The sequence below is a fragment of the Odocoileus virginianus genome, unplaced genomic scaffold (assembly GCF_023699985.2).
Source record: "Odocoileus virginianus isolate 20LAN1187 ecotype Illinois unplaced genomic scaffold, Ovbor_1.2 Unplaced_Scaffold_28, whole genome shotgun sequence".
NCBI lineage: Eukaryota > Metazoa > Chordata > Mammalia > Artiodactyla > Cervidae > Odocoileus > Odocoileus virginianus.
In genome coordinates, this window is record NW_027224290.1 from 431092 (window position 1) to 456772 (window position 25681).

Genomic DNA, 25681 nt, shown 5'->3' on the forward strand with positions numbered 1-25681 from the left:
CTTCCTCATTCATGCTCAGTAGCTTCAGTCATGTCTTACTTTTTGCGACTCTATGGACTGTGGCCCTACCAGGCTCCTCTCTCCATAGGGATTCTCCAGGCAAGAATACTGGAGTGGGTTGCCATGCCTTCCTCCAGGGATCTTCCCAACCCAGGGATCAAACCCATGTCTCCTGCATCTCCTGTACCACATGCAAATTCTTTACCCACTGAGTAACCTGGAAAGCCCCCCTCCCTGCCTCCCTGCCTTCCTTTTCTTTTCTTTTAGGTATTACTTCTTCCTTACATTAATTATGGACTTGCATTTGATCTTAAACTAAATGGCAAGAATTGAGTGATTATTGGGTGAGAAAAGAGGGGCCAGGGATGGTTTCCCAAAGATATAGATTGTATCATACCTGAGAAAAAGAGATGCTGTATACCTCCAACAAATGTCCATCCTGCCTCAGAAATCTTCACAATCGAGTTTGCAACTATACTTAGGATAGCCCATGACTTCTCTTGACTGCCATTCCCAATATACATAGTGTGATTTCAGCTAAATTAGCTCAAGATTTATTGATCACTCACCTGACCCCTGTGCAGGGACGCAACTTCTGCAAATCAAGTGCAGTTGGAACCTTGTCTGGCTCCTGCCTTGAGCATAGTTTCAAGTGAGTAGGTTTATAAAACACTGATTCTGGCCCTCCCTGGAGGCTTACATTCAGTCCCTGTGGTATCGGTTCTCAGAGAAGCATCACATGTGCATGTGGCAGACAGAACTGTCCATTGCTAATTTTTGTAAATCTTTGCCAGCTCTCCAAAGGATGTACGGTATAAGATTAGAACACACAACCAGCTGTGCTTTAGGCTTACTTTCTTAAGTCCATGCAGATGAAAGTTATCATACAGATCATAGCTTTCTGGCCCCAGAAATATCTGACATCATATTTAGATCCAGGTGGCGCAAGTGGTAAAGATCCTACCTGCCAATACAGGAGACATAAGTGATGAACGTTTGATACCTGGGTTGGGAAGATCCCCTTGAGGAGGAGGGTATGGCAACCCACTCGATCCAGTATTCATGCCTGGAGAATCACATGGATAGAGGAGTCTGGCAGGCTACAGTCCTTGCAAGAGTCTGATACTACTGAAGTGACTTAGCATATACATTTTAGATCTGCAGTAAATATAATCCTTTATATCCTCCAACCCTCCTCCTCCAAATCCAGATAATATTTTCTTAACTTATAAATATCCAGAAGGATGAGAGTTGAATATCTAGAGCATTACTTCCATAAGTGATTATCTTAATAGATATCCTCCAAAATAAATTCATTTAGTACTGCTTGATCTTTGATACAATAATATATGTTTACTTTTCCATTGTGAGTTCCTTATCCTCTTCCCTCATTCCTAAAAGTGAGTTCTTTATTTTTCCCAAGAAATGATTATGATGGTGAAAGTGATTAAAAGGATTCACCAGGAGCATATGATTATGATGGTGAAAGTGATTAAAAGGATTCACCAGGAGCATATGAAATGGGGTCTGGGTTTTGTTTTAAAGGAGAGAGATATAAGATACAGATCCTGGTCACAGAATGTGTGGAGCTTATAGAAGTGGTTTGGCAAGTAATGTAGGGACCAAATTGCACATGATATAGAGGGGCCATCTCAAGAGTCCCACACCCACTCCCGAGTTCAGTGATTCACTAAAAGCACTTGTGAAACTCATCATAAACCTAGTCTTGTGGCTGAGATTTAATGTAGCAAGGGACACTCCATAGGACAGTGGGAAAAAGATATACTTTGGTGAAGGCTAGAGAAGTCTCATGCATGAGTGCTCAGTCACTTCAGTCCTGTCTGACTCTGCAAGCCTATTGATTGTAGCCTCCCAGGCCCCCCTGTCCATGGGATTCTCCAGGCAAGAGTACTGGAGTGGATTGCCATGCTCTCCTCCAGGGGATCTTCTTGACCCAGGAATTGAACCTGCATCTCTTACATCTCCTGCATTGACAGGCTGGTTCTTGATCACTACCACCACCAGGGAAGCCTAGAGAGGTCACATAAGCGTCTTCTCGGTGTTCCTATCTCTTGAAGGATCAGTCTATCAGCAAATCTCAGAGACATATGAGAAATGTCTCTATCCAGGTAAGCCCAGAGTGAGAGAGCTCTTAAAAGTTTCTGGTTATATGCCCCAAACTAAGCAACAAGTACACATAATAAATTCTGTATTTATCTTAAACATGCTACCAATCTGGATCATCCTGGGTTACTATTTTGGACATAGATAATGATCTATTACTTAATAACTATATGAATATTTCAGAGGATTCATTCTCAGAGTTTGGTCAAGGACCATGAATTAATATGGCTTATCAATTCAAAGCTAGATGGGTAATATTATGGACCCCTAAATAATAAGGAATATATTTAAAGAAGAGAGTATAGCAGGAACAATTATAGTAACTTGCTAGAGATCATCAGAAGGGTAAATAGGCAGGTTATTTATTTCAGAGCATAGAATACATAATCAGAAATGAACATTTTGAGCTAGAAAATTATCAATGAATAGTAGTGGTAGTTGTGAGCAAAGAGAAACATGCAAGGGAAGAGGAATGATGGAAGAGCTTAAATACATGTGCAGCATAATCATGCTTAGATTTTTCAGTTCTGTTTGGAGTGGTTTGAGCATGCAGACAAGGAAACCAACCAGTGGAATGGCTCAATATCTAAATTGAGGCAACTGTTCCCTATCAAAATTGAGGCATGAGCAATGGAAATGTAGAAGTGAAGATTTATGGGAAATATTAAGAAAGTGAATCTATAATATTAGTAAGTGATTGGAAATTATGGGAAAATGAAGATCATCTAGGGCCAATAGTTCATATAGTTTGATTGGAGTGAAGAAGAGAACAGACATGCCATTCACCTAAAGAGAGGACTCCAAAGTTGGAGCAGGAGGAAGTAGCAGTTGAGGATGGAGCAGCAGGGAAGAAATTCTATCTTGGGCTTGTGGGATTTAAGGTTTCTGTATAGCAGACACATGTAATTATCCCCAAGTCAGTTCTCAATTTGTGTGTAGCCTAGTAGAGAGAGGTGCTTGGAATTGAAAAAGGCAACATATGTATTTGGAGACTGACCAGAAAATACAGTGAGTAGATTTATCCAGAGAGACCAGAGAATAACCAGCATAGAGAGGTGTTGGAGTTGCTGAGAAAGCACAGATATCTAAGAACAAGTCAACAGTCAATCTTGTCAAATATTGACCAGTGAATATTCTTATTTTCAGGGCAGTGATTATTTGTACAGGTTCAGTAAGTGTCTGTCTTCTTTGTGTTGTTGTTGTTGTTGTTCAGTGGCTAAGTCATGTCTGACTCTTTGTGACCCCACGGACTGCAGCACACCAGGCTTCCCTGTCCTTCACTATCTCCCAGAGTTGCTCATGTCCATTGACTCAGTGGTGCCATCCAACCATCATATTCTCTGTTGCCCCCTTCTCCTGCCCTCAATATTTTTCAGCCTCAAGGTCTTTTTCAATGAGTCAGCTTTTTGTACCAGGTGGCCAAAGTATTGGAGTTTCGACTTTAGCATCAGTCTTTCCAATGAATATTCATGGTTGATTTCCTTAGGATTAACTGGTTTGATCTCCTTGCAGTCCAAGGGAACTCTCAAGAATCTTCTCCAGCACCACAGTTCAAAAGCATCAATTCTTTGGTGTTCAGCTTATGATCCTACTGTCACATCTGTACATGACTACTGGAAAAACCATAGATTTGACTATATCCACCTTTATCAGTGAAGTGATGTCTCTGCTTTTTAATATGCTGTCTAGGTTTGTCATAGCTTTTCTTCCACAAAGAAAGTGTTTTTTTTTTTTTAATTTCATGTCTGTAGTCACTGTTTGCAGTGATTTTGGAGCCCAAGAAACTAAAATCTGTCACTGTTTCCACTTCTTCCCCATTTGTTTGCCATGAGGTAAGGGGACCAGATGCCATGATCTTTCTTTTATGAATGTTGAATTTTAAAGTAGCTTTTTCACATTCCTCTTTCACCCTCATCAAGAGGCTATTTAGTTCCTCTTTACTTTCTGCCATTAAAGTGGTGTCATCTGCCTGTCTGAGGTTATTGATATCTTTCCTGGCAATCTTGACTCTTGCTTGTGCTTCATTCAGCCCAGCATTTCATATGATGTACTCTGCATAGAAATTAAATAAGCAGGGTGACAATATATAGCCTTGATGTACTCTTTTCCCAATTTGGAACCAGTCTATTGTTCCATGTCCAGTTCTAACTATTGTTTCTTTGTCCTGTATATAGGTTTATCAGGGGACAGGTAAGGTAGTCTGGAATTCCCATCTCTTGAAGAATTTTCCAGTTTGTTGTGATCTCACATGCTAGTAAAATAATACTCAAAATTCTCCAAGCCAGGCTTCAGCAATACATGAACCATGAACTTCCAGATGTTCAAGCTGGTTTTAGAAAAGGCAGAGGAACAAGAGATCAAATTGCCAACATGCACTGGATCATCAAAAAAGCAAGAGGATTCCAGAAAAACATTTATTTCTGCTTTATTGACTATGCCAAAGTCTTTGACTGTGTGGATCACAATACACTGTGGAAAATTCTGAAAGAGATGGGAATACCAGACCACCTGACCTGCCTCTTGAGAAACCTGTATGCAGGTCAGGAAGCAACAGTTAGAACTGGACATGGAACAACAGACTGATTCCAAACAGGAAAAGGAGTACGTCAAAGCTGTATATTGTCACCTTGCTTATTTAACTTATATGCAGAGTACATTATGAGAAACGCTGGGCTGGAGGAAGCACAAGCTGGAGTCAAGATTGCTGGGAGAAATATCAATAACCTCAGATATATAGATGACACCACCCTTATGGCAGAAAGTGAAGAAGAACTAAAGAGCCTCTTGATGCAAGTGAAAGAGGAGAGTGAAAAAGTTGGCTTAAAGCTCAACATTCAGAAAACTAAGATCATGGCATCTGGTCCCATCACTTCATGGCAAATAGATGGGGAAACAGTGGAAACAATGGCTGACTTTATTTTTCTGGGCTCCAAAATCACTGCAGATGGTTATTGAAGCCATGAAATTAAAAGACACTTACTCCTTGGAAGGAAAGTTATGACCAACCTGAACAGCATATTATAAAGCAGAGACATTACTTTGCCAACAAAGGTCCATCTAGTCAAGGCTATGGTTTTTCCAGTGGTCATGTATGGATGTGAGAGTTGGACTATAAAGAAAGCTGAGTGCCAAAGAATTGATGCTTTTGAACTGTGGTATTGGAGAAGACTCTTGAGTCCCTTAGACTACAAGGAGATCCAACCAGTCCATCCTAAGGGAGATCAGTCCTGGGTGTTCATTGGAAGGACTGATGTTGAAGCTGAAACTCCAAAACTTTGGCCACCTGATGCGAAGAGCTGACTCATTTGAAAAGACCCTGATGCTGGGAAAGATTGAGAGCAGGAAGAGAAGGGGATGACAGAGGATAAGATGGTTGGATGGCATCACTGACCCGATGGACATGGGTTTGGGCAAACTCCAGGAGGTGGTCATGGACAGGGAGGCCTGGCGTGCTGCGGTTCACGGGGTCGCAAAAAGTCTGACACGACTCAGCAACTGAACTGAACTGAACTGAATTGGAAATATTGGCAATGAAATCACTCCATTGCTAAAATATCATATTTGAAATGATTCTTATTTAATCAGGTATGAAAAGAAGCTTTTAAGAAGCTAAGGATAACTTTAGGTAGCCAATGCTTGCAAAGGTATCTTACATTAGTTGGCAGGTGTTTCGACATACAGAGTTTCTAGCCTAAATTGTGAGTTAAGGAATTTTGCTGTCTCTCAAACATTGAAATCTCAGAGTATTTGGGGGATTGCAAGAAAAGAGTAATTTTGCCAGTTTTACTTATACGGTAGGTGGAATCTGATGACAAATTCTTATCTCGGTTTCCTAGCATCAGTATAGCAGATAAAGAGGATTTCAAAAGTCCAACCTGAAATTACTTCTGAAAACTTCCATTAAGGTGGTTTTAAAAGATACATATAATAAATTAATACTCTTGATGCAATTATGGAAATAACCAGGCCACATCTAATGTGACAAATGTTACTGTACAATCAAGACTCTTTTTTTTTTTGTTTTTGATCAAATATAAAGAGACTACAATTTTTGTGTAATTGACTTTATTATCATTTTGAAACAATTTTCTGTTATTTGAGTTCTTCTGTTACTTTTACCTTGCCATTTTGTCCCAACCAGAGTTAACCATCCCAACTTCACTTCACATAACTACGCTATATCCTAAGCTTCTACTTACCTGATCTAATCAATCAGTGTTGCTTTATGAGATGTCTCAAACTTAATTATCATGAATAGCAAAAATTCAAGAAAGAGAGAATTTTACATGTGTAGAAAATCTGGATTGAAATACTGAAGTATTTAATGGAACTGTTATTATATTAGAATGATAAAGAAGCATGGGACAAGGGATAATGAAAAAAAAAGTATCTTTTATAGAACTGGAATAACACAAAAAACTGTTAACAACTTCCAAAGTTTGAAATGAAAGTAATCATCAATTCATAAAGTAATTGGGCACAGAAAATTATCATGATAAATTAAGCCAAAGGCTGGTGCTGAAAGGGAGAATCATGGTCAGTGTAAGTTGTGAAAATAAAACACATTTAGCCATTTTACTTGCCTCCTTATGTATACAGCAATGAAGAAAACCAATTTCAGCTGGAAGAGTTGGGATAGTGACTATTTACTCGTATCTATTTTTCAAAATTCATGTTATAAATTTTGTTCAGGATTCTTCAGGTCTTTTCCGGATGAAGAGTTTTAAGATTTTATCTCGGATCTGCTTGATTTTCACCACATAGACAATGTGGTTCATCACAGGAGGAATGAGAAAATGCATGTTGGCCATGAGTACAAAGATGTTTGAGAAAATCTTGGGCCAAATTGGTAAAGTATATACAGGCAGATCATGGGTGTGAATAAAAGGGCTACAGCAGAGAGGTGGGAAATACAGGTGTTGAGAGTTTTGAGGTAGCAATCATGGGATAAAATACTCAGGGTGGTTTTCAGAATCAATATGTAAGAAAGGAGAAAATCAATGCCCATGTTGGAAAGCACCATAAAGAGTCCAACAATGCTATTGATCCTAGTGCTGGAGCAAGAAAGCTTTAGGACATAAGAATGCAGGCAGTAGGAATGAGAAAGTACATTAAAATGACAGAAGCACAGCCTCCTCAAGAGGATAGGAAGGGGCACTTGGGCATTGTGGCTCTCCCTACAATGGCCAAACCTATCCTGGCAATTACACTGCTGGTGAGAATGGAAGAATAGTGCAAAGAACGAGAAATGGCCACATAGTGGTCAAAGGCATTGCCAGTATGATAACTGACTCAAAATTCTGCAAAGTGTGAATAAAAAACATTTGGGTGAAGCAAACAGATTAGGTGAGTTCTCTAGCATCCAGCCAGAAGATCCTCAGCATTGTGGGGAAGGTGAAGAGCTACAGACCCAGATCGGAGGCAGCTAGTGTGACCAGGAAGAGGTACATAGGCACATGGAAGGCATATCCCTTCCAGATAACTGTCATGGTCACTTTGTCCACCAGGGTTACCAAGAACATGGCACAGAAACATGGAGATCCAGATGTGAACAGCTTCTAGCCCAGGTATGCCCGTCACCAGGAAGGTGGAGAATGTGGAGCTGGTGCTATTGACGCCAGAACTGCATGTCTTTCCTGAAATGAAATGCATTGTCTCCACAGATGCTAAAATTTTACTTGAGCATTTGACTATTTATAATACTGCTTCTTTTAAGCTGGCCCTGATATGTGTCTAATATGAGAGTAAATGATGTTTCCCAATATAGAGCACTTGAGGCTTTGGACTAGAAAGTGAGACTTTGTTTTGATCAATTTCCACAGATATTGCAATTTATTGAATAAAAATGAGAAAAATACACTTGATACTTAATGTACCTAAGTTATTTAATTGATATAATGGCATTTTAAAGTGATATGCCAAAAATAATGCCCATTAAATAAATTTATTTTATGCAAATTCATACCTGTAATTTTAATTACAGTAGTATAACATTCTAGGGTATTTCTTATTGCCTTCATCAACCATGATATATATTAGATGCTGCTGCTGCTGCTGTCACTTCAGTCGTGTCCGACTCTGTGTGACCCCATAGATGGCAGCCCACCAGGCTCCTCCGTCCCTGGGATTCTCCAGGCAAGAACACTGGAGTGGGTTGCCATTTCCTTCTCCAATACATGCATGCATACTAAGTCGCTTCAGTCATGTCCTACTCTGTGTGACCCCATAGACAGCAAGAATCAATTTCTTGATTAAGCAAGAAATCTGTTTAACATTCAAATGTAATATGCCATATGTCAGAGATGAGACCTTTTTCACAGTCTATTTTACCCATACATACTTATCCAGATAAAATCAACTGTGGGCATACTGAATGCTCTTCCCACAGACAGCAAAGTACACATGTTTTTCTGAGACCATCCCTCACCACATTCTGTGTTTATGAAATTAAATAATAACATTACAAAGTTTGCTTATACAAACTGTTCCAAGTCTCACCTATTCTCACTCACTAATGTCATTCTTTATATTACTCCCGAGTCTCTGTAGGGATAAACAATTTGAAATCTTTGTTCCCAGCATGGAGCATACAGACTTTCACTGTGGTGGCCTGAGTATTTCCCAGGTGCTCCTGTTGAAATTTCTCCACGAGTCTAATCTTTGGTGGGGATAAGATCTTTGGGAAAAATAACAAAACAAAACAAAATCTTTTTTTTTTTTTAAGTCTCACTGCTTGCTCTAATATTGGGGACAAGAAACATAAGGGTCCTGTCTACCTGTTCCTGCTTTACATGATAGGCTAGTCATGTTTTCAAAAATGTCAATCTGAGTCAATTTGAATGAGACTTTCAGAAATAATAAGGTATCCATTAAAATTCTACACATTAAAAAAATTAAAAAAATAAAATTCTACACATTTATCTTTAGAAAATAAGAAAATTAGAATTAACCTCAAAATCCTTATTAGTTTTTTTCTTTCTTTCTTTTTTTTTTTTTAAATCTTGACTTTTGTTGCAATAAGTGGAAAAGGTGAGGGAGGCTCTAGGAAGTGCACCCATTGTTGGATAAGAGCACATTCTGCTCAGATAACTCACTGTGGTTTCCAGTGTTAAGGATTTGGGGACAGATGTCTTTTCAATGCCTTTGCTTATCCATGAATCTTTAAGGATTTTTTGGATCTATATTCCAGTAGAAGGGTGTTGGTGTTCCGGGATAAGACCGAATACCAGGTTCACTGATGACATGGGTCTGGATAATTCTGCACTTCCCCTATTCAGGACTACACTAAACCTGCTTCCTTTTATTTGGTTCAATTTTATTGTCCTAATACCTCATGCTCTTGAAAGAAATAATTTAGGGATACTTTCACAGAAAGAAACACCTCTAGGCCTTTGTAATTCCTTGTATAGCAGGCTAGATTTTCTCTATTCACTAATTTATTCAAAATATCTTTAATCTTAGTTTTTTGCTTTCTGTTTTTTTTCCCCCAAATCCAGGTAAATAATGTTTTCTATCTTACCTGGCATCTCAAGGCAGGGTGTTTGCTATAGTCCTATAGGAGCAGCTTTCTCTTCCAAATTCAAATCAAGAATCCCTGTCCCCCAATTTGAATTTCTTTATTACTGATGCAGCTATCCCCTGAGTATAGTAATCTCCTGGAAGTCCCCTTCTTGATTTAAAGTCTACCTTTCATTGCTAGCAGGGAATATTCCACAAATGGCCCCAGTACTGGGTAGTTTTTAAAATCAAGTAGATTGAAAATCATTCATTAAGTTTTGGTGTCATCTCAGTTTATTCTGAAGTTGCTTTTTAACTGTAATATCTATTTTTTGGAGTTATTAATATTTTCTATCATATATTTTTAGATTTCTCAAAAGTTAATTGAATTACAGGCATTTGAACTCTCCTTTCCCCAATAACCTAGCAAGTAAAGAATCTGTCTGCAGTTCAGGAGACACAGGAGATGCAGTTTCTATCTCTGAGTCAGGAAGATTCCCTGGAGGAGAAAAATGGCAACCCACTCCAGTATTCTTGTCTGAAAAATCCCATGGACAGAGGAGCCTGGTGGGCTACAGTCCAAAGCACACCACATATTTTAAAATTCATATTATATGTTTTAAGATATGAAACCAAATTGAATATGTATATATATATAAATTGCCTTAGACTTATGAAAGGATAAACTATATATATATACTTTCCTGTCATTATGCCACACCCTATCCATATACACACCACTCACTTTACACAAACACTAACACACAACTGAATGTTAAAAGACTTTTGTTATGTTGTTTAAAATAAAAATAACCTCTTAGGCTAGCAAAACCTACAGTTCAGTAACAGGGCTGTTTAAATTTTCATGGGTTCAGCTGGGAATATTGTAATAATAGCAGTAGACCCTCCTTATGAGTCACACCAGGGACTTAAAAGGTACTTTCATGTGTCTTTTATCATTTACTTTTTTACATACAAAGTCACTGTTTCTCCTCATATCAACCAAACAAATTATTGCAATATTTGAAGAAACAAAAATTAAAACAATTTAATTCATTTACTTCATGTCAGACAGTTAATATGTAGGCAGTCTAGGTTTTAAAGGTCATTCATGATCCAGAGCATTTTTTCCCTTCTATCAAAATATACTTTAAAATAACATCGATATTATCATTGGTGCAGGTCTGAATGTTATTGGTAAAGTATCTCCTCCTTGATTGCAGAGTACTTATTTTTCTCTTTTGTGGAGCAGAAATAATTATAAGGAAATCAGTGAAAATGTAGGCTGAATAGTTATCCTCAAGCTTGGTTCTTCTCAAGCTGAGGCTTTCTATGGCCGTATTAACACTGGAATTGAAGCCACTAACATATGTAAAATAAAGTATTGAAACCACTGAGAAATGTGTATCATCCCAAAAGAAGAAACAACTTGCCATTTTTAAAGGTGTTTTTGTTGCCATTTTTCTAGTTAAAGTTAGCCATATTGAAATATACATTATATTCATAAACTCTTAACTCATTAAATTTTCTTCATGCCTTAGAGTAAAATAAATAAATAATTTCCTTTCTATTCAAAGTTGATGAGGACCCATGACCTTTGGAAAAAGTATAAGTTAAATAAAAAACTGGGTACAAGGCAGAGATTTCCCGTATAAGTTCTTCCTAAAATGTGAGGACAAATTCTTTGATTAGATGTTCAAATTTATAGAGTTTGATCACCTCCAAAAAAAGAAATATTTCTTACTCCTATATTTTTTTATTTTGTTGATTTATCAGATATAACAAGGCCTAGCACAGAGAAGATATTAAATTTTATATTGATACTTACAAATTCAGGAATATATTATTCACAACATGTATTGAAGTATTCTGTGTATTAGTGTATTAATAATATGACCGTACTTGAGACGTTGCAGTGAATAATGACTGTATGAAATAGCACTGCAGAATTTATCAATAAATTTAACCTCTTGGAAGCTGTTGAGAATAACTAAAGATATACAAAGACAGACAACATACCATCCAACTCCATCTCTACTAAATGTAAAAACTCCTGTTCCTATCAATGAAATGATAAACAGAACTGAGTCCACCCACACCCACATAGATTGTAACCAGATTATGAATTTATGATACTTGTGTCAACTTTCTTATTTGTTCAAGAAAATTCTTGCCCAAAATGATATAGATGTCAAACAATAAATAGTATCACCGAAAAAAAAAATAGTATCATTTATTTCATTGAATTCCTGAATATAAATTTATTCAAATACTTAATATGCTTTTCTGGGCAAGTGAAAATTAGTTGAGAATAACAGATTTCTCACATAGAAGAGCTTAAAAAAAATAAAAAGATAGAAAAACAGCTTATCAATTGCTGCTGCTAAGTCGATTCAGTCGTGCCCAACTGCCATAGACGGCAGCTCACCAGGCTGCCTCTTCCCTGGGATTCTCCAGGCAAGAACACTGGAGTGGGTTGCCATTTCCTTCTCCAATGCAAGAAAGTGAAAAGAGAAAGTGAAGTCATTCAGTCGTGTCCGACTCTTAGCGACCCCATGGACTGCAGCCTACCAGGCTCCTCCGTCCATGGGATTTTTCAGGCAAGAGTACTGGAGTGGGTTGCCATTTCACTTAGACAACAGCTAATTAATTTATCAAGATGACCTTCACTTTCCAGAGCACATCATATCCACCAAGTCTCAGCTGTTATGCCATAAACTTTATCCACTGCCATTCAGTTCCCACATTAAAAGGGATATCTCAGGTCTTGAGCTCAGATTCCCAAAACTTACAAATATCTGAACCTGACCACCTTCTTCTAAAACACTAATGAAACTATGTTAGAAAAGTGTTCCCTTAGTCAAACTGGGGCTCAGTAACCAGATAGAGGGGTGAAATGGAGAGGGACGAGAAGGGATATTTAGGTGGGAAGGGGACATGGATTAACCTATGGATGATACATATTTGTGTTTGGTAGAAACCAACATAATATTGTAAAGCAATTATCCTTTAATTAAAAATAAACAAGTTATTTTTTAAAGTGTTCCCTCTTAGTGCAATTACCAAATTATGGATCTAATTTATATTTGCCTTCCTACTGTGATTCAAGAGCCATACTCTTGAGTCACTTGTCTAGGTATCTCCGTGATGTAATAGTGGGTTAAATCTCATGTGTGCAAGGTCCAGTTTCTTTGCATTTTGTTCCCAGATACTGAGATTATTTGTTTTATTATAAATGAGGAACATTTGTTTTTAAGTAAACTTTTCATACTTTAATGAATTAGAATGCTTTCCCTTGTTGCAAAGTTGCTTTATTAAGAATACAGAAAATGGGGACTTCCCTGGTTGTCCAGTGGTTGCGAATCCACCTTGCAATGAGGAGACATTGATTCTATCACTGGTCAGAGAAGTAAGATCTCACATATTGTGGAGCAACTAAACCCAAGTGCCACAACCAGTGAACCCTTGAATTCTGGAGCCCACAGAGCACAACTAGGGAATCCGTGAAACACAAGGAAGATCCCATATGCCACAACTAAGACCCAACAGAACCAAATAAATAAATAAATATTTTAAAAAAGAAAAAAAGAAAATTGTTTGCTTGGTTATATACATTGTGTTGATGTTTGGGTTCCACATAGGTTAAGTGAAGAAAACCTTCTTGCCCATATTTCTGCATGTGATTCTCTACTTAAACATTAAAAAAAAAAGTTCCATTTGTAAAACAAATTGTGATGGGTGATGAAAAGCAGATATTGTACAATAATGTAGAACAGAAGATATCATGGAACAAGAAAAATGAACCACCATCTACCACACCAAAGGTCAGTCTTCATCCAAGAAGGTAATGTTGTGTATATGGTGGGAACTGGAAGGGAGTCCTCTATTATGAGCTCCTTCCAGAAAACGTCTACCTACAATGTGGTAGGTAGGTAAAGCATCTGCCTACAATGCAGGAGACCCAGGTTCAATCGTTGAGTTGGGAAGATCTCCTGGAGAAGGAAATGGCAACCCACTCCAGTATTCTTGCCTGGAAAATCCCATGGATGGAGGAGCCTGGTAGGCTACAGTCCATGGGGTCGCAAAGAGTCGGACACGACTGAGCGACTTCATTTTCACTATCCAGAAAACCAAACAATTAATTCCAACAAGTACTGCTCCTAGCTAGACCAAACTGAAGGCAGTATTCGACAAAAGGTGTCTGAATTAGTCAACAGAAAACACATATCTTCCATCAGGATAGCACATGTTTCTTTGATGACCAGGCAAGAACTGTTACAGCTTGCCTGGGTAGTTCTGATTCATTCATATTCACCAGACATTGCAACTTTGGATTTCCATTTATTTTGATCTTTACAAAATTCTCACTGTGAAGAAAAAATAATAATAATTTCAATTCCTGGAAAAACTAGAAAAGGCACCTGGGACAGCTCTTTACTCAAAAAGATAAAAACTTTTGGGAACATGGAGTTATCAAGTTGCCTGAGAAATGGCAGAAGATAGTAGAACAAAATAGTAAATACATTGTTCAATAAAGTTTTTTGTGAAAATGAAAAATGTGTCTTTTTTACTTAAAATCTGAAGGAACTTTTTGACCGACCCAATGTAATAAAATGTCACAAATCAATAATTGGAAAATAAATACCGTAAAATGGCAAAAAGGAAAAAAAACAAAAAACAAAAAACAGTTTACCAAAGAAAAGGTTTACCTGCAGAACAAGCCCCAAGCTGGCCATATCCTGATTCTAATAAGATGCTGATATTTTTTTCTGACTCAACGGAGTAAAAGCTTAAGTCATGCAAGACATAGAATGAGCAAGAGGAGAAAATTTTGACCTCAAACAACAATTGGAACCAAAATTTCTTCTGCAAGGATTCAAAGAACTGGGACATGGCCTGAATATGAACACTGAAATCCTTCCAGCAGCAAAGGGTCCATTGTCCAGGAAGAATCTGTGCCAAAGTCCCTTTACCACACCTTACCATAAATGAAAGGTCCCAAAGCCCTTCAATCAGAACTTGCCCAGCCAATACTTCTGCATACCAATCCTCCTCCCCTAAATCATGAAAGTTTGACTGAACCTCTGATGGAATCTTGTCTCATGTCTCCCTTGGGGTTGACCTCTCAATAAAGTATTTTCTTCCCTCAACAGATGGTGCTGTAGTATTGGCTTCTATCAGCCCTTTGCTCAGTAGCAAAGGTATGAAGAGAAAATAAGACATGAAAAGGTACTCAATATTGTTAGTCATTAAAGAGATACAAATTAAAACTGATACCTCTTTGCAGTGCTCAAATTTTACAGTGTATAAATTCTCAAAAGAATTTAGAGCACCTCTCACACTTACATATCTATGATAAGAATGCAAAATGGTATGTCAGAAATAGTATCCTTACTCATTGGTATTTAACCAACTAAAATCAAATCATGTTCATTGATACACCTGTTACTCAAATATTCATAATTGTCCCAAACTCAAAGCAATGCAAATGTCTATCAAATGGTGAATGAATAAACAAATCATTTTGTAGCTAATATTGTGATGTTATTAGGTAGGAAAAAAAATCTGTGAATTTCCTAAATGTGCAACAACATGGATGAATTTTAAGAGCATAAGGCTAAGTGAAGAAATAAAAATAGAATAGCTATATACTGTAGAATTCCATTATATGATATTCTGAAAACACTAAAGCTGTAGAGACAGAAACGGAAGAAGTGGTTTCCAAACCCTAGAGTCTGTGGGGCAATGGGTTCCTCAAAATAGCACATAGGGCATTTTTGGTGTGATTAAAATATGCATTTGAAATTAATGATGTTTATGTGAAAGTGTACATATTTGTTAAGGGTCAGAATTGTGCACCTACAAATACTGAGATTTACTATATTTAATTTATGTCTAAATAAACTGCTCTTGAAAAAATAATAACTGTGAGTTTTATCATACAGTGTTCCACAGATAATCTTAAATGCAAATATTTTGTCACAATTGAGGCAGAATCAAGACAAGGATATGAAGATATAAAATGATTGTGAGGTCGATTATGAAGGGGGTCCTGGTTTTGAGGTCTGGATTTAAGCATGCTCCCTAATCAAATAAGTTTTGGACTCATTTTTTGAAAAAATAATTGACATGCCTCTATTTTGTAATATAAAAGAAGACCTAGACTTTCTTGGTGGCACAGTGGAAAGGGATCCTCCTGCCAATGCAGAGGACATGGGTTCGAGCCCTGCTCTGGGAAGATTCCGTACGCCTCAGAGCACCTAAGCTGGTACACCACAACTGCTGAGTCCACAATCTAGAGAGCCCATGATCTGCAACTACTGAAGCACTCATGCTGCAGCTACTGAAGCCCGTGTGCCTAGAGCCCATGCTCTGCAACAAGAGAAGGCATCTCAGTGAGAGACTCATGCACCACAACGAAGAGGGTAACCACTGCTCGCTGTAACTAGAGAAAATCTGCAAGCAGCAACGAAGGCCCAGCACAGCAAAAAATTAATTAATTAATTAAGTTTTTTAAAAAAGTAGACCTGAGCTAAGATGAACCATATACTTTAATCTTTTGAAATGCCTGGTCAGGCAATGTACAAAAGAAAATGCAAAAATGTCCAACAATACTTCACTAATAATCAATACAACAATATAAATTAAGGGAATAACACTGTACTTTTTTCAGTCTAGTATGATAGAAAAGTTAAGAGTTTGACAAATATGAAAGAAATTAGATAAATACTTATACTTGTGTATATACTATATTTTAATATTTTTTAAAATTGACTAACAATTTTGAAAGGAAAGTGAACAAAAATTGAATTTATAAAATGGATATACTTTGGTCCAGCAATTTAACTTGAACATTTTATCCCACAGAAACATACAAAAAGTGCACAAAAATTATATGTACCAAGATTCCATAATTATCATATTGGTGAACTAGAAACAATTTAAAATTCAGGAAAATAGTTAATGCACTATATTTCTTTCCTGTTATGCAATATTTAGTATCTTTTTAAAACTCACAGGGACTTTTTTTTATACTATCAAGAAATACATCTATGATAAGTTCTTGAGAGAAGAAAAAAACAAGGTTTGGAAGAATACAAATGATGTCCTGTACTAAATTACTTTAATATATTTTATTATCTACTCAGGAAAATAAATTTAGAGAGTTTTGTTTTGTTACTTCTGGGGAAAATCATTGGTGTTTTTGCCCCTAACTTACATGAAGCAATCCTGCATATTTTAAATTTTGACAATGTGCAAGTGCATATTTGTACAGAATACTTTTAGACAGTTATTATTTTTTATATTATTGAAGTATAGTTGATTTACAATGTTGTGTTAATTTCTGCTGTACAGCAAAGTGATTCAGTTTTATATATATATATATATATATATATATATATATATATATACACATATACATTTTATATTCTTTTCCATTATGGTTTATCACAGGATATTGAATATAGTTCCTTGTGCTATATGGTAGGATAACTGTTTATCCATCTTATATATAATAATTTGCATCTGCTAATCCCAAACTCCCCATCCTTCCCTCCCCCACCCCACCCCCCTGGCAACCACAAGTTCTGTTCTCTATGTCTGTGAGTCTGTTTCCATTTCTTAGATATATTCATTTGTGTCATGTTTAGATTTCATATATAAGTAATATCATGTGGTGTTTGCCTTTCTCTTTCTGACTTACTTTGCTTAGTATGATAATCTTTAGGTCTATCCATGTTGCTGCAAATGGCATTATTTTATTCTTTTTTAAGGTTGAATAATATTCTGTGTGTGGGTGGGTATCACATCTCTATCCATTCATCAGTCAATGTACATTTAGGTAAATACTGCTGCTATAAATGTAGGGGTGCATGTATCTTTTCAAATTATAGTTTTGTCTGGATATATACCCAAGAGTAGGATTGCTGGATCATATGGCACTCTATTTTCAGTTTTTTGAGGCGCCTTTCCAAAATGGCTGTTTTCCAAAATGGTTGCACCAGTTTACATTCTCATCCACAGTGTAAGAGGGTTCCCTTTATACTCTCCTGCATTTCTGATTTGTAAGCTTTTTAATGCTGGCCACTCTGACTGGGGTGTGGTGGTATTTCATTTTAGTTTTGATTTGCACTTTAACAAATTACATTGATGAACATATTTTCATGTGCCTACTGACCACCTGTATGTCTTCTTCAGAGAGATGTCTGATTGGGTTTTTTGATTGGGTTGCTTGTTTTTTTTGTTGTTGAATTGTATGAGCCATTTGTATATTTTGGGATTTAAGCCTTCATTTGTCACATCATTTGCAAGTATTTTCTCCCAGTCCATAAGTTGTCTTTTCATTTTGTTTATGATTTCCTTGCTGTGCAAAAGCTTGCAAGTTTGATTAGGTTCTGTTTGTTTATTTTTACTTGTATATCTATTGCCTTGGGAAATGGACCTAAGAAAACATCAGGACAATTTATGGCACAGAATGCTTTGTCTATGTTCTTTCCTAGGAGCTTTATGGTGTCGTGTCTTGTATTTTAGTCTTTATTCCATTTAAGTCTATTTTTGGGTATGATACGGCAATGTGTTCTAACTTCATTGCTTTATATGCAGTTGTGCAACTTCCCCAACACCACTTGCTGAAGAGACTGCCTTGTTCTCGTTGCATATTCTTGAGGCATTTATTATTTTATTTACTAAATAGCTTACTGTTTCAGAAACAGTCAATACCATATAGTTCTATTTGTATGCTGTCATTCCAATTTGTTTTTCATACAATATAGAAAGAAATGGACCCAATGGGTTCCAATTAAATGAGAGCTTTTGGTTTTTCCAGTTCAGAAGGTGCTCTGTGATGTATAATATTTATTACATGCTCACTTGTTTCTCAAAGATCCCTCGGGTTGAAAATAAATTTAAGCCCCTGGCTCAGAAAGTTGGGAATTCCCAGGGCTTCTTAAATTTTAGCAGAGGTTTAGGCCCTAGGAGACCCTCTTGTGATTTGTAAAGTGCCATTTGACAGCCCAGTACTAGACATAAGGTTCTTCATACAAAACATCCTTTGGGCTTCTGTGCCTTACAGGGAGTCCTGCCAGCAGGCACACCCAAGAGTGAAAAAGTCATTCATTGCACAGTAAGTAAAGTCCTTCAGACATAAATAATATCAGCTACAATTGTAAAATTGAGGATGTCCATTCAAGTAAATTAGTACAATAATAACCAGCTTTTCAGGATAAAGGGACCAACAGGAATGGCTAGTGTTGATGAGTTAGGATGTGTGGGATTAAATTGTTTGGAGAATCCTTCGTTTGATAATCAGTACATTTTAGAGTTAAATGATTAGTTTAATTTTATTTTTGTTTTCTCCTAATTAATAATTACTGTAGTCATGACCAATTTAAAGGATATTTGTTAATGCTATGTGTGCATATATGTTTACATAAGCTACATTTTTAGATTTCCAAATTTTAAGAACTGTGTTTCTTGTTTTGATACCTTTCTCTGAGTCCTGAGACCAGAGTCTCATAAATATAATTTGCAGACATGCATTAGGTTTAACTAAATCAGTATGTTTTGTTTTTAGGTGCTGAACCATGAAGAACATAAATACTTTTTGCAAATTTTGGAGGTTTTTCTTTGTCCTCTCCACCTGAACCCATGAAACAAAAGAGGTTTTGGTTTTTATTTTTTTCCACTCTAAATTTAGCTTGTGCTCACTAGAAATATTTGTCATCTTTTTTTTAACAAGTTCCAAGATGTTTGAATGAGAATTTGTGCTTTAGAAAAATAGTCATTCAAAATCAAACTTAACTTTCCAGATTAAAAAAATAAAGAATTGACCCAGGTGAAGAACTGTTCCACTAGTATTTTGAAACAGTAATAAAATTTGACAGCCACAATATTTTTTATCCAAGTTCTCTTTAAAGTCTCTGTAATTTTAATGATGTCATTCTTTCACATAAACAATATATCTGATTTTATCCCAACTGATGCTTCTTCACGCTTCCTATATTCCAACTTATCAGAAAAGCCTTCCTCTAGATTCCCAAGTTAAAATATATATAGTGATCTAGATATAGATGTAAACTTGGTATGTAACTCTAAATCAGACCTTGACATATTATAATAACTTTTAGGTAAACTTTGTTTTGCAATTGTGTTGGTATTATTATAAGCTCTTTTCTGTTCTATGTTTAATCTTTCTAAGTACCCATTAAAATAGGTATAATTACACATATTTTGACAAATAATATTAGTTCTCAGAAAGATTGAATTACCCTCAGGATCATATGAGGAAAAAAATGATAAAGCTAATTTTTAAATCATAATGGTTAAGTTTCTTCCATAATACTGCTTTATTTCTCACACATGTTTGACTCTCTAATGTTTAGAACAGTACTGGATACAAGAGAGGCTTCTCACTAAAAACTGTATGATTGGTATAAGGAGGTATAATATAACATCACATGGCAACATGACATAACAGAATATAAATTCAAAGGGAATCAGGCAAATAGAATTTTCCTTTCAGAAGCTGTTATAAGGATGGGTTTAGAACCAAGTTTTTTCTTTGACCAAAATAAATAAAGAAACAAATTTAAAAAAATAGACAAAGCATGACTAAAAGCTGAAATCAAAACAATTATATTCTATTAGCTGTTTGAAGCTGATGTTATGATAAAGCAAGAAGATTTTATGCTAATAACAAAGATATATGCATGACATATGTATGTGAATGAGTGTGTTTATGTGTATGTTTATGTGTAAATGTAGGATATTTTTATAACAAGATGCATTATGTGATTTTAACCTGCTTCTACCAGGGCATTAGTCATTTTTACTTGTATAAGGTAGAATGCTTAAAATCAAAGTGGCACTTTTTAAAACTGTGTGTAAGAACTTGGCTTCTGGTTGGGCTTTGAAGAGAAAAATGAACACACACACATAAAACACTCAACATTCTTATATTATTTTCATATACAATGTTTTATATATATTAAGTACCTTACTTATAGAAATTCAAGTACTAGGATATAGGAAACATGTTCTGGTTTCAGCACTGCAATGAGCATCAGATGTTCTTTAATTATTTTTTCTAAAAGTTTCCCACCTTTCTTCCTTCCACCTCCCTTCCTTCCTTCCACTCTCTCTCCATTCTTTTCTTCTGTTTTGCTTTCCACCTGTATCACTGTCTTATTCTGCCATTCCTGCTGCCTCTGCTGCTTTTTTACTTTATCCAACACATGTTTAAGCTGCTATGTATTGAGCTGGAACATTGGCTTGATAAACTATAATTTCTTACCAATTAGTATTTTCTTATCAAATCAGCATGGGACTTTATTTTATAATGTTTACAATTTACTTATGCATGTATTTGTTTTCAACTGAATACTATTAAAGCTCCAAAACAAATGCTGACTAACTTTTAGGCAATATGCAGTGTGCTTTTGCTCTGTCTTATACAATTAATCCTCATAGCAACATTTAATATAGCATCTGAATTATAAATTTATTTAAAAGAAAGCTGGGAATTATTGAAATCAAACAATTTGCCTCAGTCATTTTATTAAGTCACTCATTTAAAAAAATTTATCATAGTACATAAAATATTTTCAGAAAAAAAATCTCACTAGAGAAAGAGGCATGTGATCTCAAATACATGCAGATTAGTTAATAGGGCAGAAATATAAGAAATACTTTCTGGAAGATGCAGTATCTCAGATTAATTTTTCAGGACTAAATAGAAATGCACTGGGTATTTAAGAGAAAGGGAGGAGCAAGTGATGGCAGAGGGCTTGTCTTGAGCAAAGGTATAAAGAGAGAATAACAATACATAAGGCTAGGGCTCCCAGCACCTTCAGAATTATTGCAACAAAATACAGAGCATGGGGATGTCATTTATATTAATGATGAACTTAGAGAACTATACACATTCGTTTTGTAAATGTGTTGTGCCTCATAATAAAGAAGCAAAAGAAATAAGTTAATTTTGTTGCTTATGGGAAAATATGTAAAAGGGTACAATGTAGTCTTGTTGGCATTTTAGAAACTTACTATGAAAAGTGTAGGACTAATGTATTAAAGGAGAAATACTAGAGACAGAGTTTTCAGATAAGAAATTACTAGTTTGTTTAAGGTGAAGAACAATGTTAAGAGTTAATAACAGTAGCCTTCAGTTGAGACCTGGGTTCGATCCCTGGGTTGGGAAGATCCCCTGGAGAAGGAAATGGAAACCCACTCCAGTACTCTTGCCTGGAAAATTCCATGGATGGAGGAGCCTGGCAGGCTACAGTCCGTGGAGTCACCAAAATCAGACACGACTAAGTGACTTCACTTTCACTTTTTAAACAGCATTTATATCTGTCTTGTGCGTGCTCAGTAATGTACGACTCTCTGTGACCTCATGGATTGTAGCCCATCAGGCTCCCTCGTCCAACGGATTCTTCAGGCAAGAAAACTGGAGTGGGTTGCCCTGCCCTTATCCAGGGGATCTTCCCGACCCAGGGATCGAACCAACTCTCTTTAGTCTCCTGCATTTTCAAGCAGATTCCTTACCATTTGTGCCAACTGGGAAGCCTATGTATAGATATATCTATATGTATACATATAGCCTTGCCAGGCTCCTCTGTCTGTGGAATTTTCCAGGAAAGAATACTGAAGTAGGTTGCCATTTCCCTCTCCAGGGAATCTTCCTGACCCAGGGATGGAACCTGGGTGTCCTACATTGCAAGACGCTTCTTTTATAGTGTGAGGCTTTTTTTTTCCAGTCATTTCCCATTAGAACCTTATGGACAGTAGATACTGATATCCTCATTGCACAAAGGGGGAAGTAAGCACAGACAGATCACAGCCAAAGACAAATTACTGGTTAGAATGGAGCCATCTGTTGGACTTGACAGTCTAGCTCCTGACTTTGCTTTTCACAGCTACATTACCAACAGTAAAATAAACTGGCATTACATTTACGATAGCCTCATCAATACTAGGGTTTCCCAGGTGGCACAGTGGTAAAGAATCCACCTGTAATACAGGAGTCACAAGAGAGGTGGGTTTGATCCCTCCATTAGGAAGATCCCCTGGAGAAGGAAATGGAAACTCACTCCAGTATTCTTGCCTGGAAAATTCCATGGATAGAAGAGCCTGATAGGCTACAGTCCATGGGGTCACAAAATGTCAGACATGACAGAGCACATAGTCCATCAATAATATTTTTTAATAAAATACATGAAAAAGTTGTATGGGTTGGAAAGGGTTAAATGAACTCTTATGCTTAGGGCATATATTTGAATTTCCTGTGAAGCAGCTGGCTAGATATGTCTTTGTATCAGTTGAACACATGTTCAGAAAAGGTATCTGGATTGAGAGTGAAAATTTGAAAGTTAATTGGAGATTTTTAAATATTCAGATTGCTCAGAAATTTTACATGATCCATAACATAAGAGAAAAAGCATAAATGTAAGCCAAAGAGTAACATAGAAATACTCTAAGTTTCTAAGGAAGAAAATAAATGTAGAGAAGCCCTTTGAAATGGAGGAAAAAAAATGAAAGTCACTGCTCACAAAAATGTATAGAGTTAATTTGTTTTTCTATGTAGTATGTGGACCACTTCAGTTCAGTTCAGTTCAGTTGCTCAGCAGTGTCCAACTCTTTGCAACCCCATGAATCACAGCACACCAGGCCTCCCTGTCATCACCAACTCCTAGAATCTACCCAAACCCATGTCCATCGAGTTGGTGATGCCATCCAACCATCTCATCCTCTGTGGTCCCCTTCTCCTCCTGCTCCCAATCCTTTCCAGCAGTAGGGTCTTTTCCAATGAGTCAACTCTTTGCATGAGGTGGCCAAAGTATTGGAGTTTCAGCTTCAACATCAGTCCTTCCAATGACACCCAGGACTGATCTCCTTTAGGATGGACTGGTTGGATCTCCTTGAAGTCCAAGGGACTCTCAAGAGTCTTCTCCAACACCACAGTTCAAAAGCATCAGTTCTTTGGTGCTCAACTTTCTTCACCCTCCAACTCTCACATCCATACATGACTACTGGAAAAACCATAGCCTTGACTAGACAGACCTTTGTTGGCAAAGTAATGTCTCTGCTTTTAAATATGCTACCTAGGTTGGGCCATTTAGAGGGAATCAAATAGGTGAATGTATAAAACAAAATAGCCTGTACCCATCTCAGATATTAATCAATTTCTAGTAGTGGAGATCAAATTATTTCCACAAACTACAGTGACATTTCCTTTTTGAATGACTGAAAGGAAAGAATTAGGGAAGATATCCCTAATGAGATACATTTTAATGAACTACAATTTGATGAGTTTTAAATAACATATAAAATCATGTGATTAGTACATCAGCCATGATACGGAACATTTTGATCTTCCAAAAAGTCGTTTCCTGCCTATTTGTACTCAGTCTCTTTATACTCCCTTTTCATCTCTGAAATCTCTGATCAACTATCACTGATTTTGGCTTTTCCAAAATTTCATACAAATGAAATCATACAGTATGTGGTGTTTTGTATTTGCCTTCTTTCACAGAGCACAAATGACCCATTCAAGCTATTGCCTCTATCAGGAATTATTTCCTTTTCAAATTAAAGCTTGGGAATCTTTGTAATTTGTTCATCCATTCAACACTGGGTGTATGTTTGGTTTCTTTCTTTCTTTTTGCTATCATGTATAAAGCTTATTTGATTATGTACAAGTCTTTGTATGGATATGTGTTTTTATTTTTCTTGGGGAAATTGCTGGGTACTGTTAAATGTTTGATAAGCCTGCATGTGACTTTATGTGAAACTGCCAAGCTGATATCCAAAGAGGCTCTGTACCATTTGTATCTCATCAGAATTCCAGTTGTTCCATATGCTCACCAACACCGTATTTTCAGGCATTTTTAATTCTAGCCATTCTAATGGTATCTTATTGTACTTCTCATTTACATTTTCCAAATAAATAAAGATGTTGAACATTTTTTCATGTGCTTAGTTGCCATTCATAATATCAAGGAATAATTATGAAGTTATAAATATAAACTCAATTTTGAGTTCTTCATATCTTAATTTTGTAACTCTATGTATAAGTAATCAGTTTGCTTTTAATCAGATTTCCTGACACACAATCTCTCTTTTACAGGGTGAGAAGCATCTTGGACTTCAGTCTTACCTACACCTTTCCATGTGGTCTTTTAATCACACTGCTTCTAATTGGCCCACCTTCTCCTTCATTGGTATTCCTGGTCTGGAGGCTGCCCAAATATGGATCTCCATTCCCTTCTGCCTCCTGTACTTCCTAGCCCTTGTGGGAAATGCTCTTCTGCTTATCCTAGTTAAAGCAGAACAGAATCTTCATGAACCTCAGTTCTATTTCTTGGCCGTGCTGGCCCTTACAGACCTAGGCCTTTCATTGTCTACAATGCCCAGTGTCTTGGCTATTTTCTGGTTCAATGTCCACTACATTGGCCTGGACGCCTGCTTAACCCAAATGTTCTTCATCCACGCCCTCTCCTCAGTAGAATCAGGTGTCCTGGTAGCCATGGCTTTTGACCGCTTGCTAGCTGTCTGCGCTCCACTGAACTACACCGGGCTCCTGACCCACTCTACTGTCGCCTGCCTTGGCGGAGCTGCTGTCATACGCGGTGCCACCCTGGTGGCCCCTCTGCCTTTCCTCCTCAGGACCCTTCCTTTCTGTGGGGCCAATATCCTCTCACACTCCTACTGCTACCTCCCTGATATGCTGAACTTGGCCTGTGGAGATGCCTCTTTTAGCGCTGTCTATGGATTGGTCTTTGTACTCTTCACATTTGCAGTAGATGTTGTCTTCATCTTAGCTTCATACATGAAGATCTTGGCCACTGTTATAAAGCTGGAGAATCAAGACAGAAACTGGAAATCACTGCATACCTGTGCCTGTCACCTATGCACAGTATTTGTGTTTTATCTGCCCCTCATCAGCTTGGCGGTGCTGCATCGCTACACTCAGAACACTTCCCCAATTCTGTTTACCAGCATGAGTAATGCCTACCTCCTCATGACACCACTGCTCAACCCTCTTGTCTACAGTCTCAAT

The 25681-nt window shown here is 37.0% G+C and overlaps 1 protein-coding gene and 1 pseudogene across 1 annotated transcript; one reads left to right on the top strand and one right to left on the bottom strand.

Annotated features, from left to right (window-relative positions):
• Positions 1-6812: 6812 nt before the first annotated feature.
• LOC139033658 (olfactory receptor 51G2-like) lies at positions 6813-7776 on the bottom strand (annotated as a pseudogene).
• Positions 7777-24790: 17014 nt separating this feature from the next.
• LOC110148351 (olfactory receptor 51I1-like) lies at positions 24791-25673 on the top strand (the record flags this gene model as incomplete). Its single annotated transcript, XM_070463104.1, has 1 exon — positions 24791-25673. A coding segment is annotated over exon 1 (883 nt), but the record flags the coding sequence as incomplete, so codon positions are not given.
• Between the last annotated feature and the right edge of the window lie 8 nt (positions 25674-25681).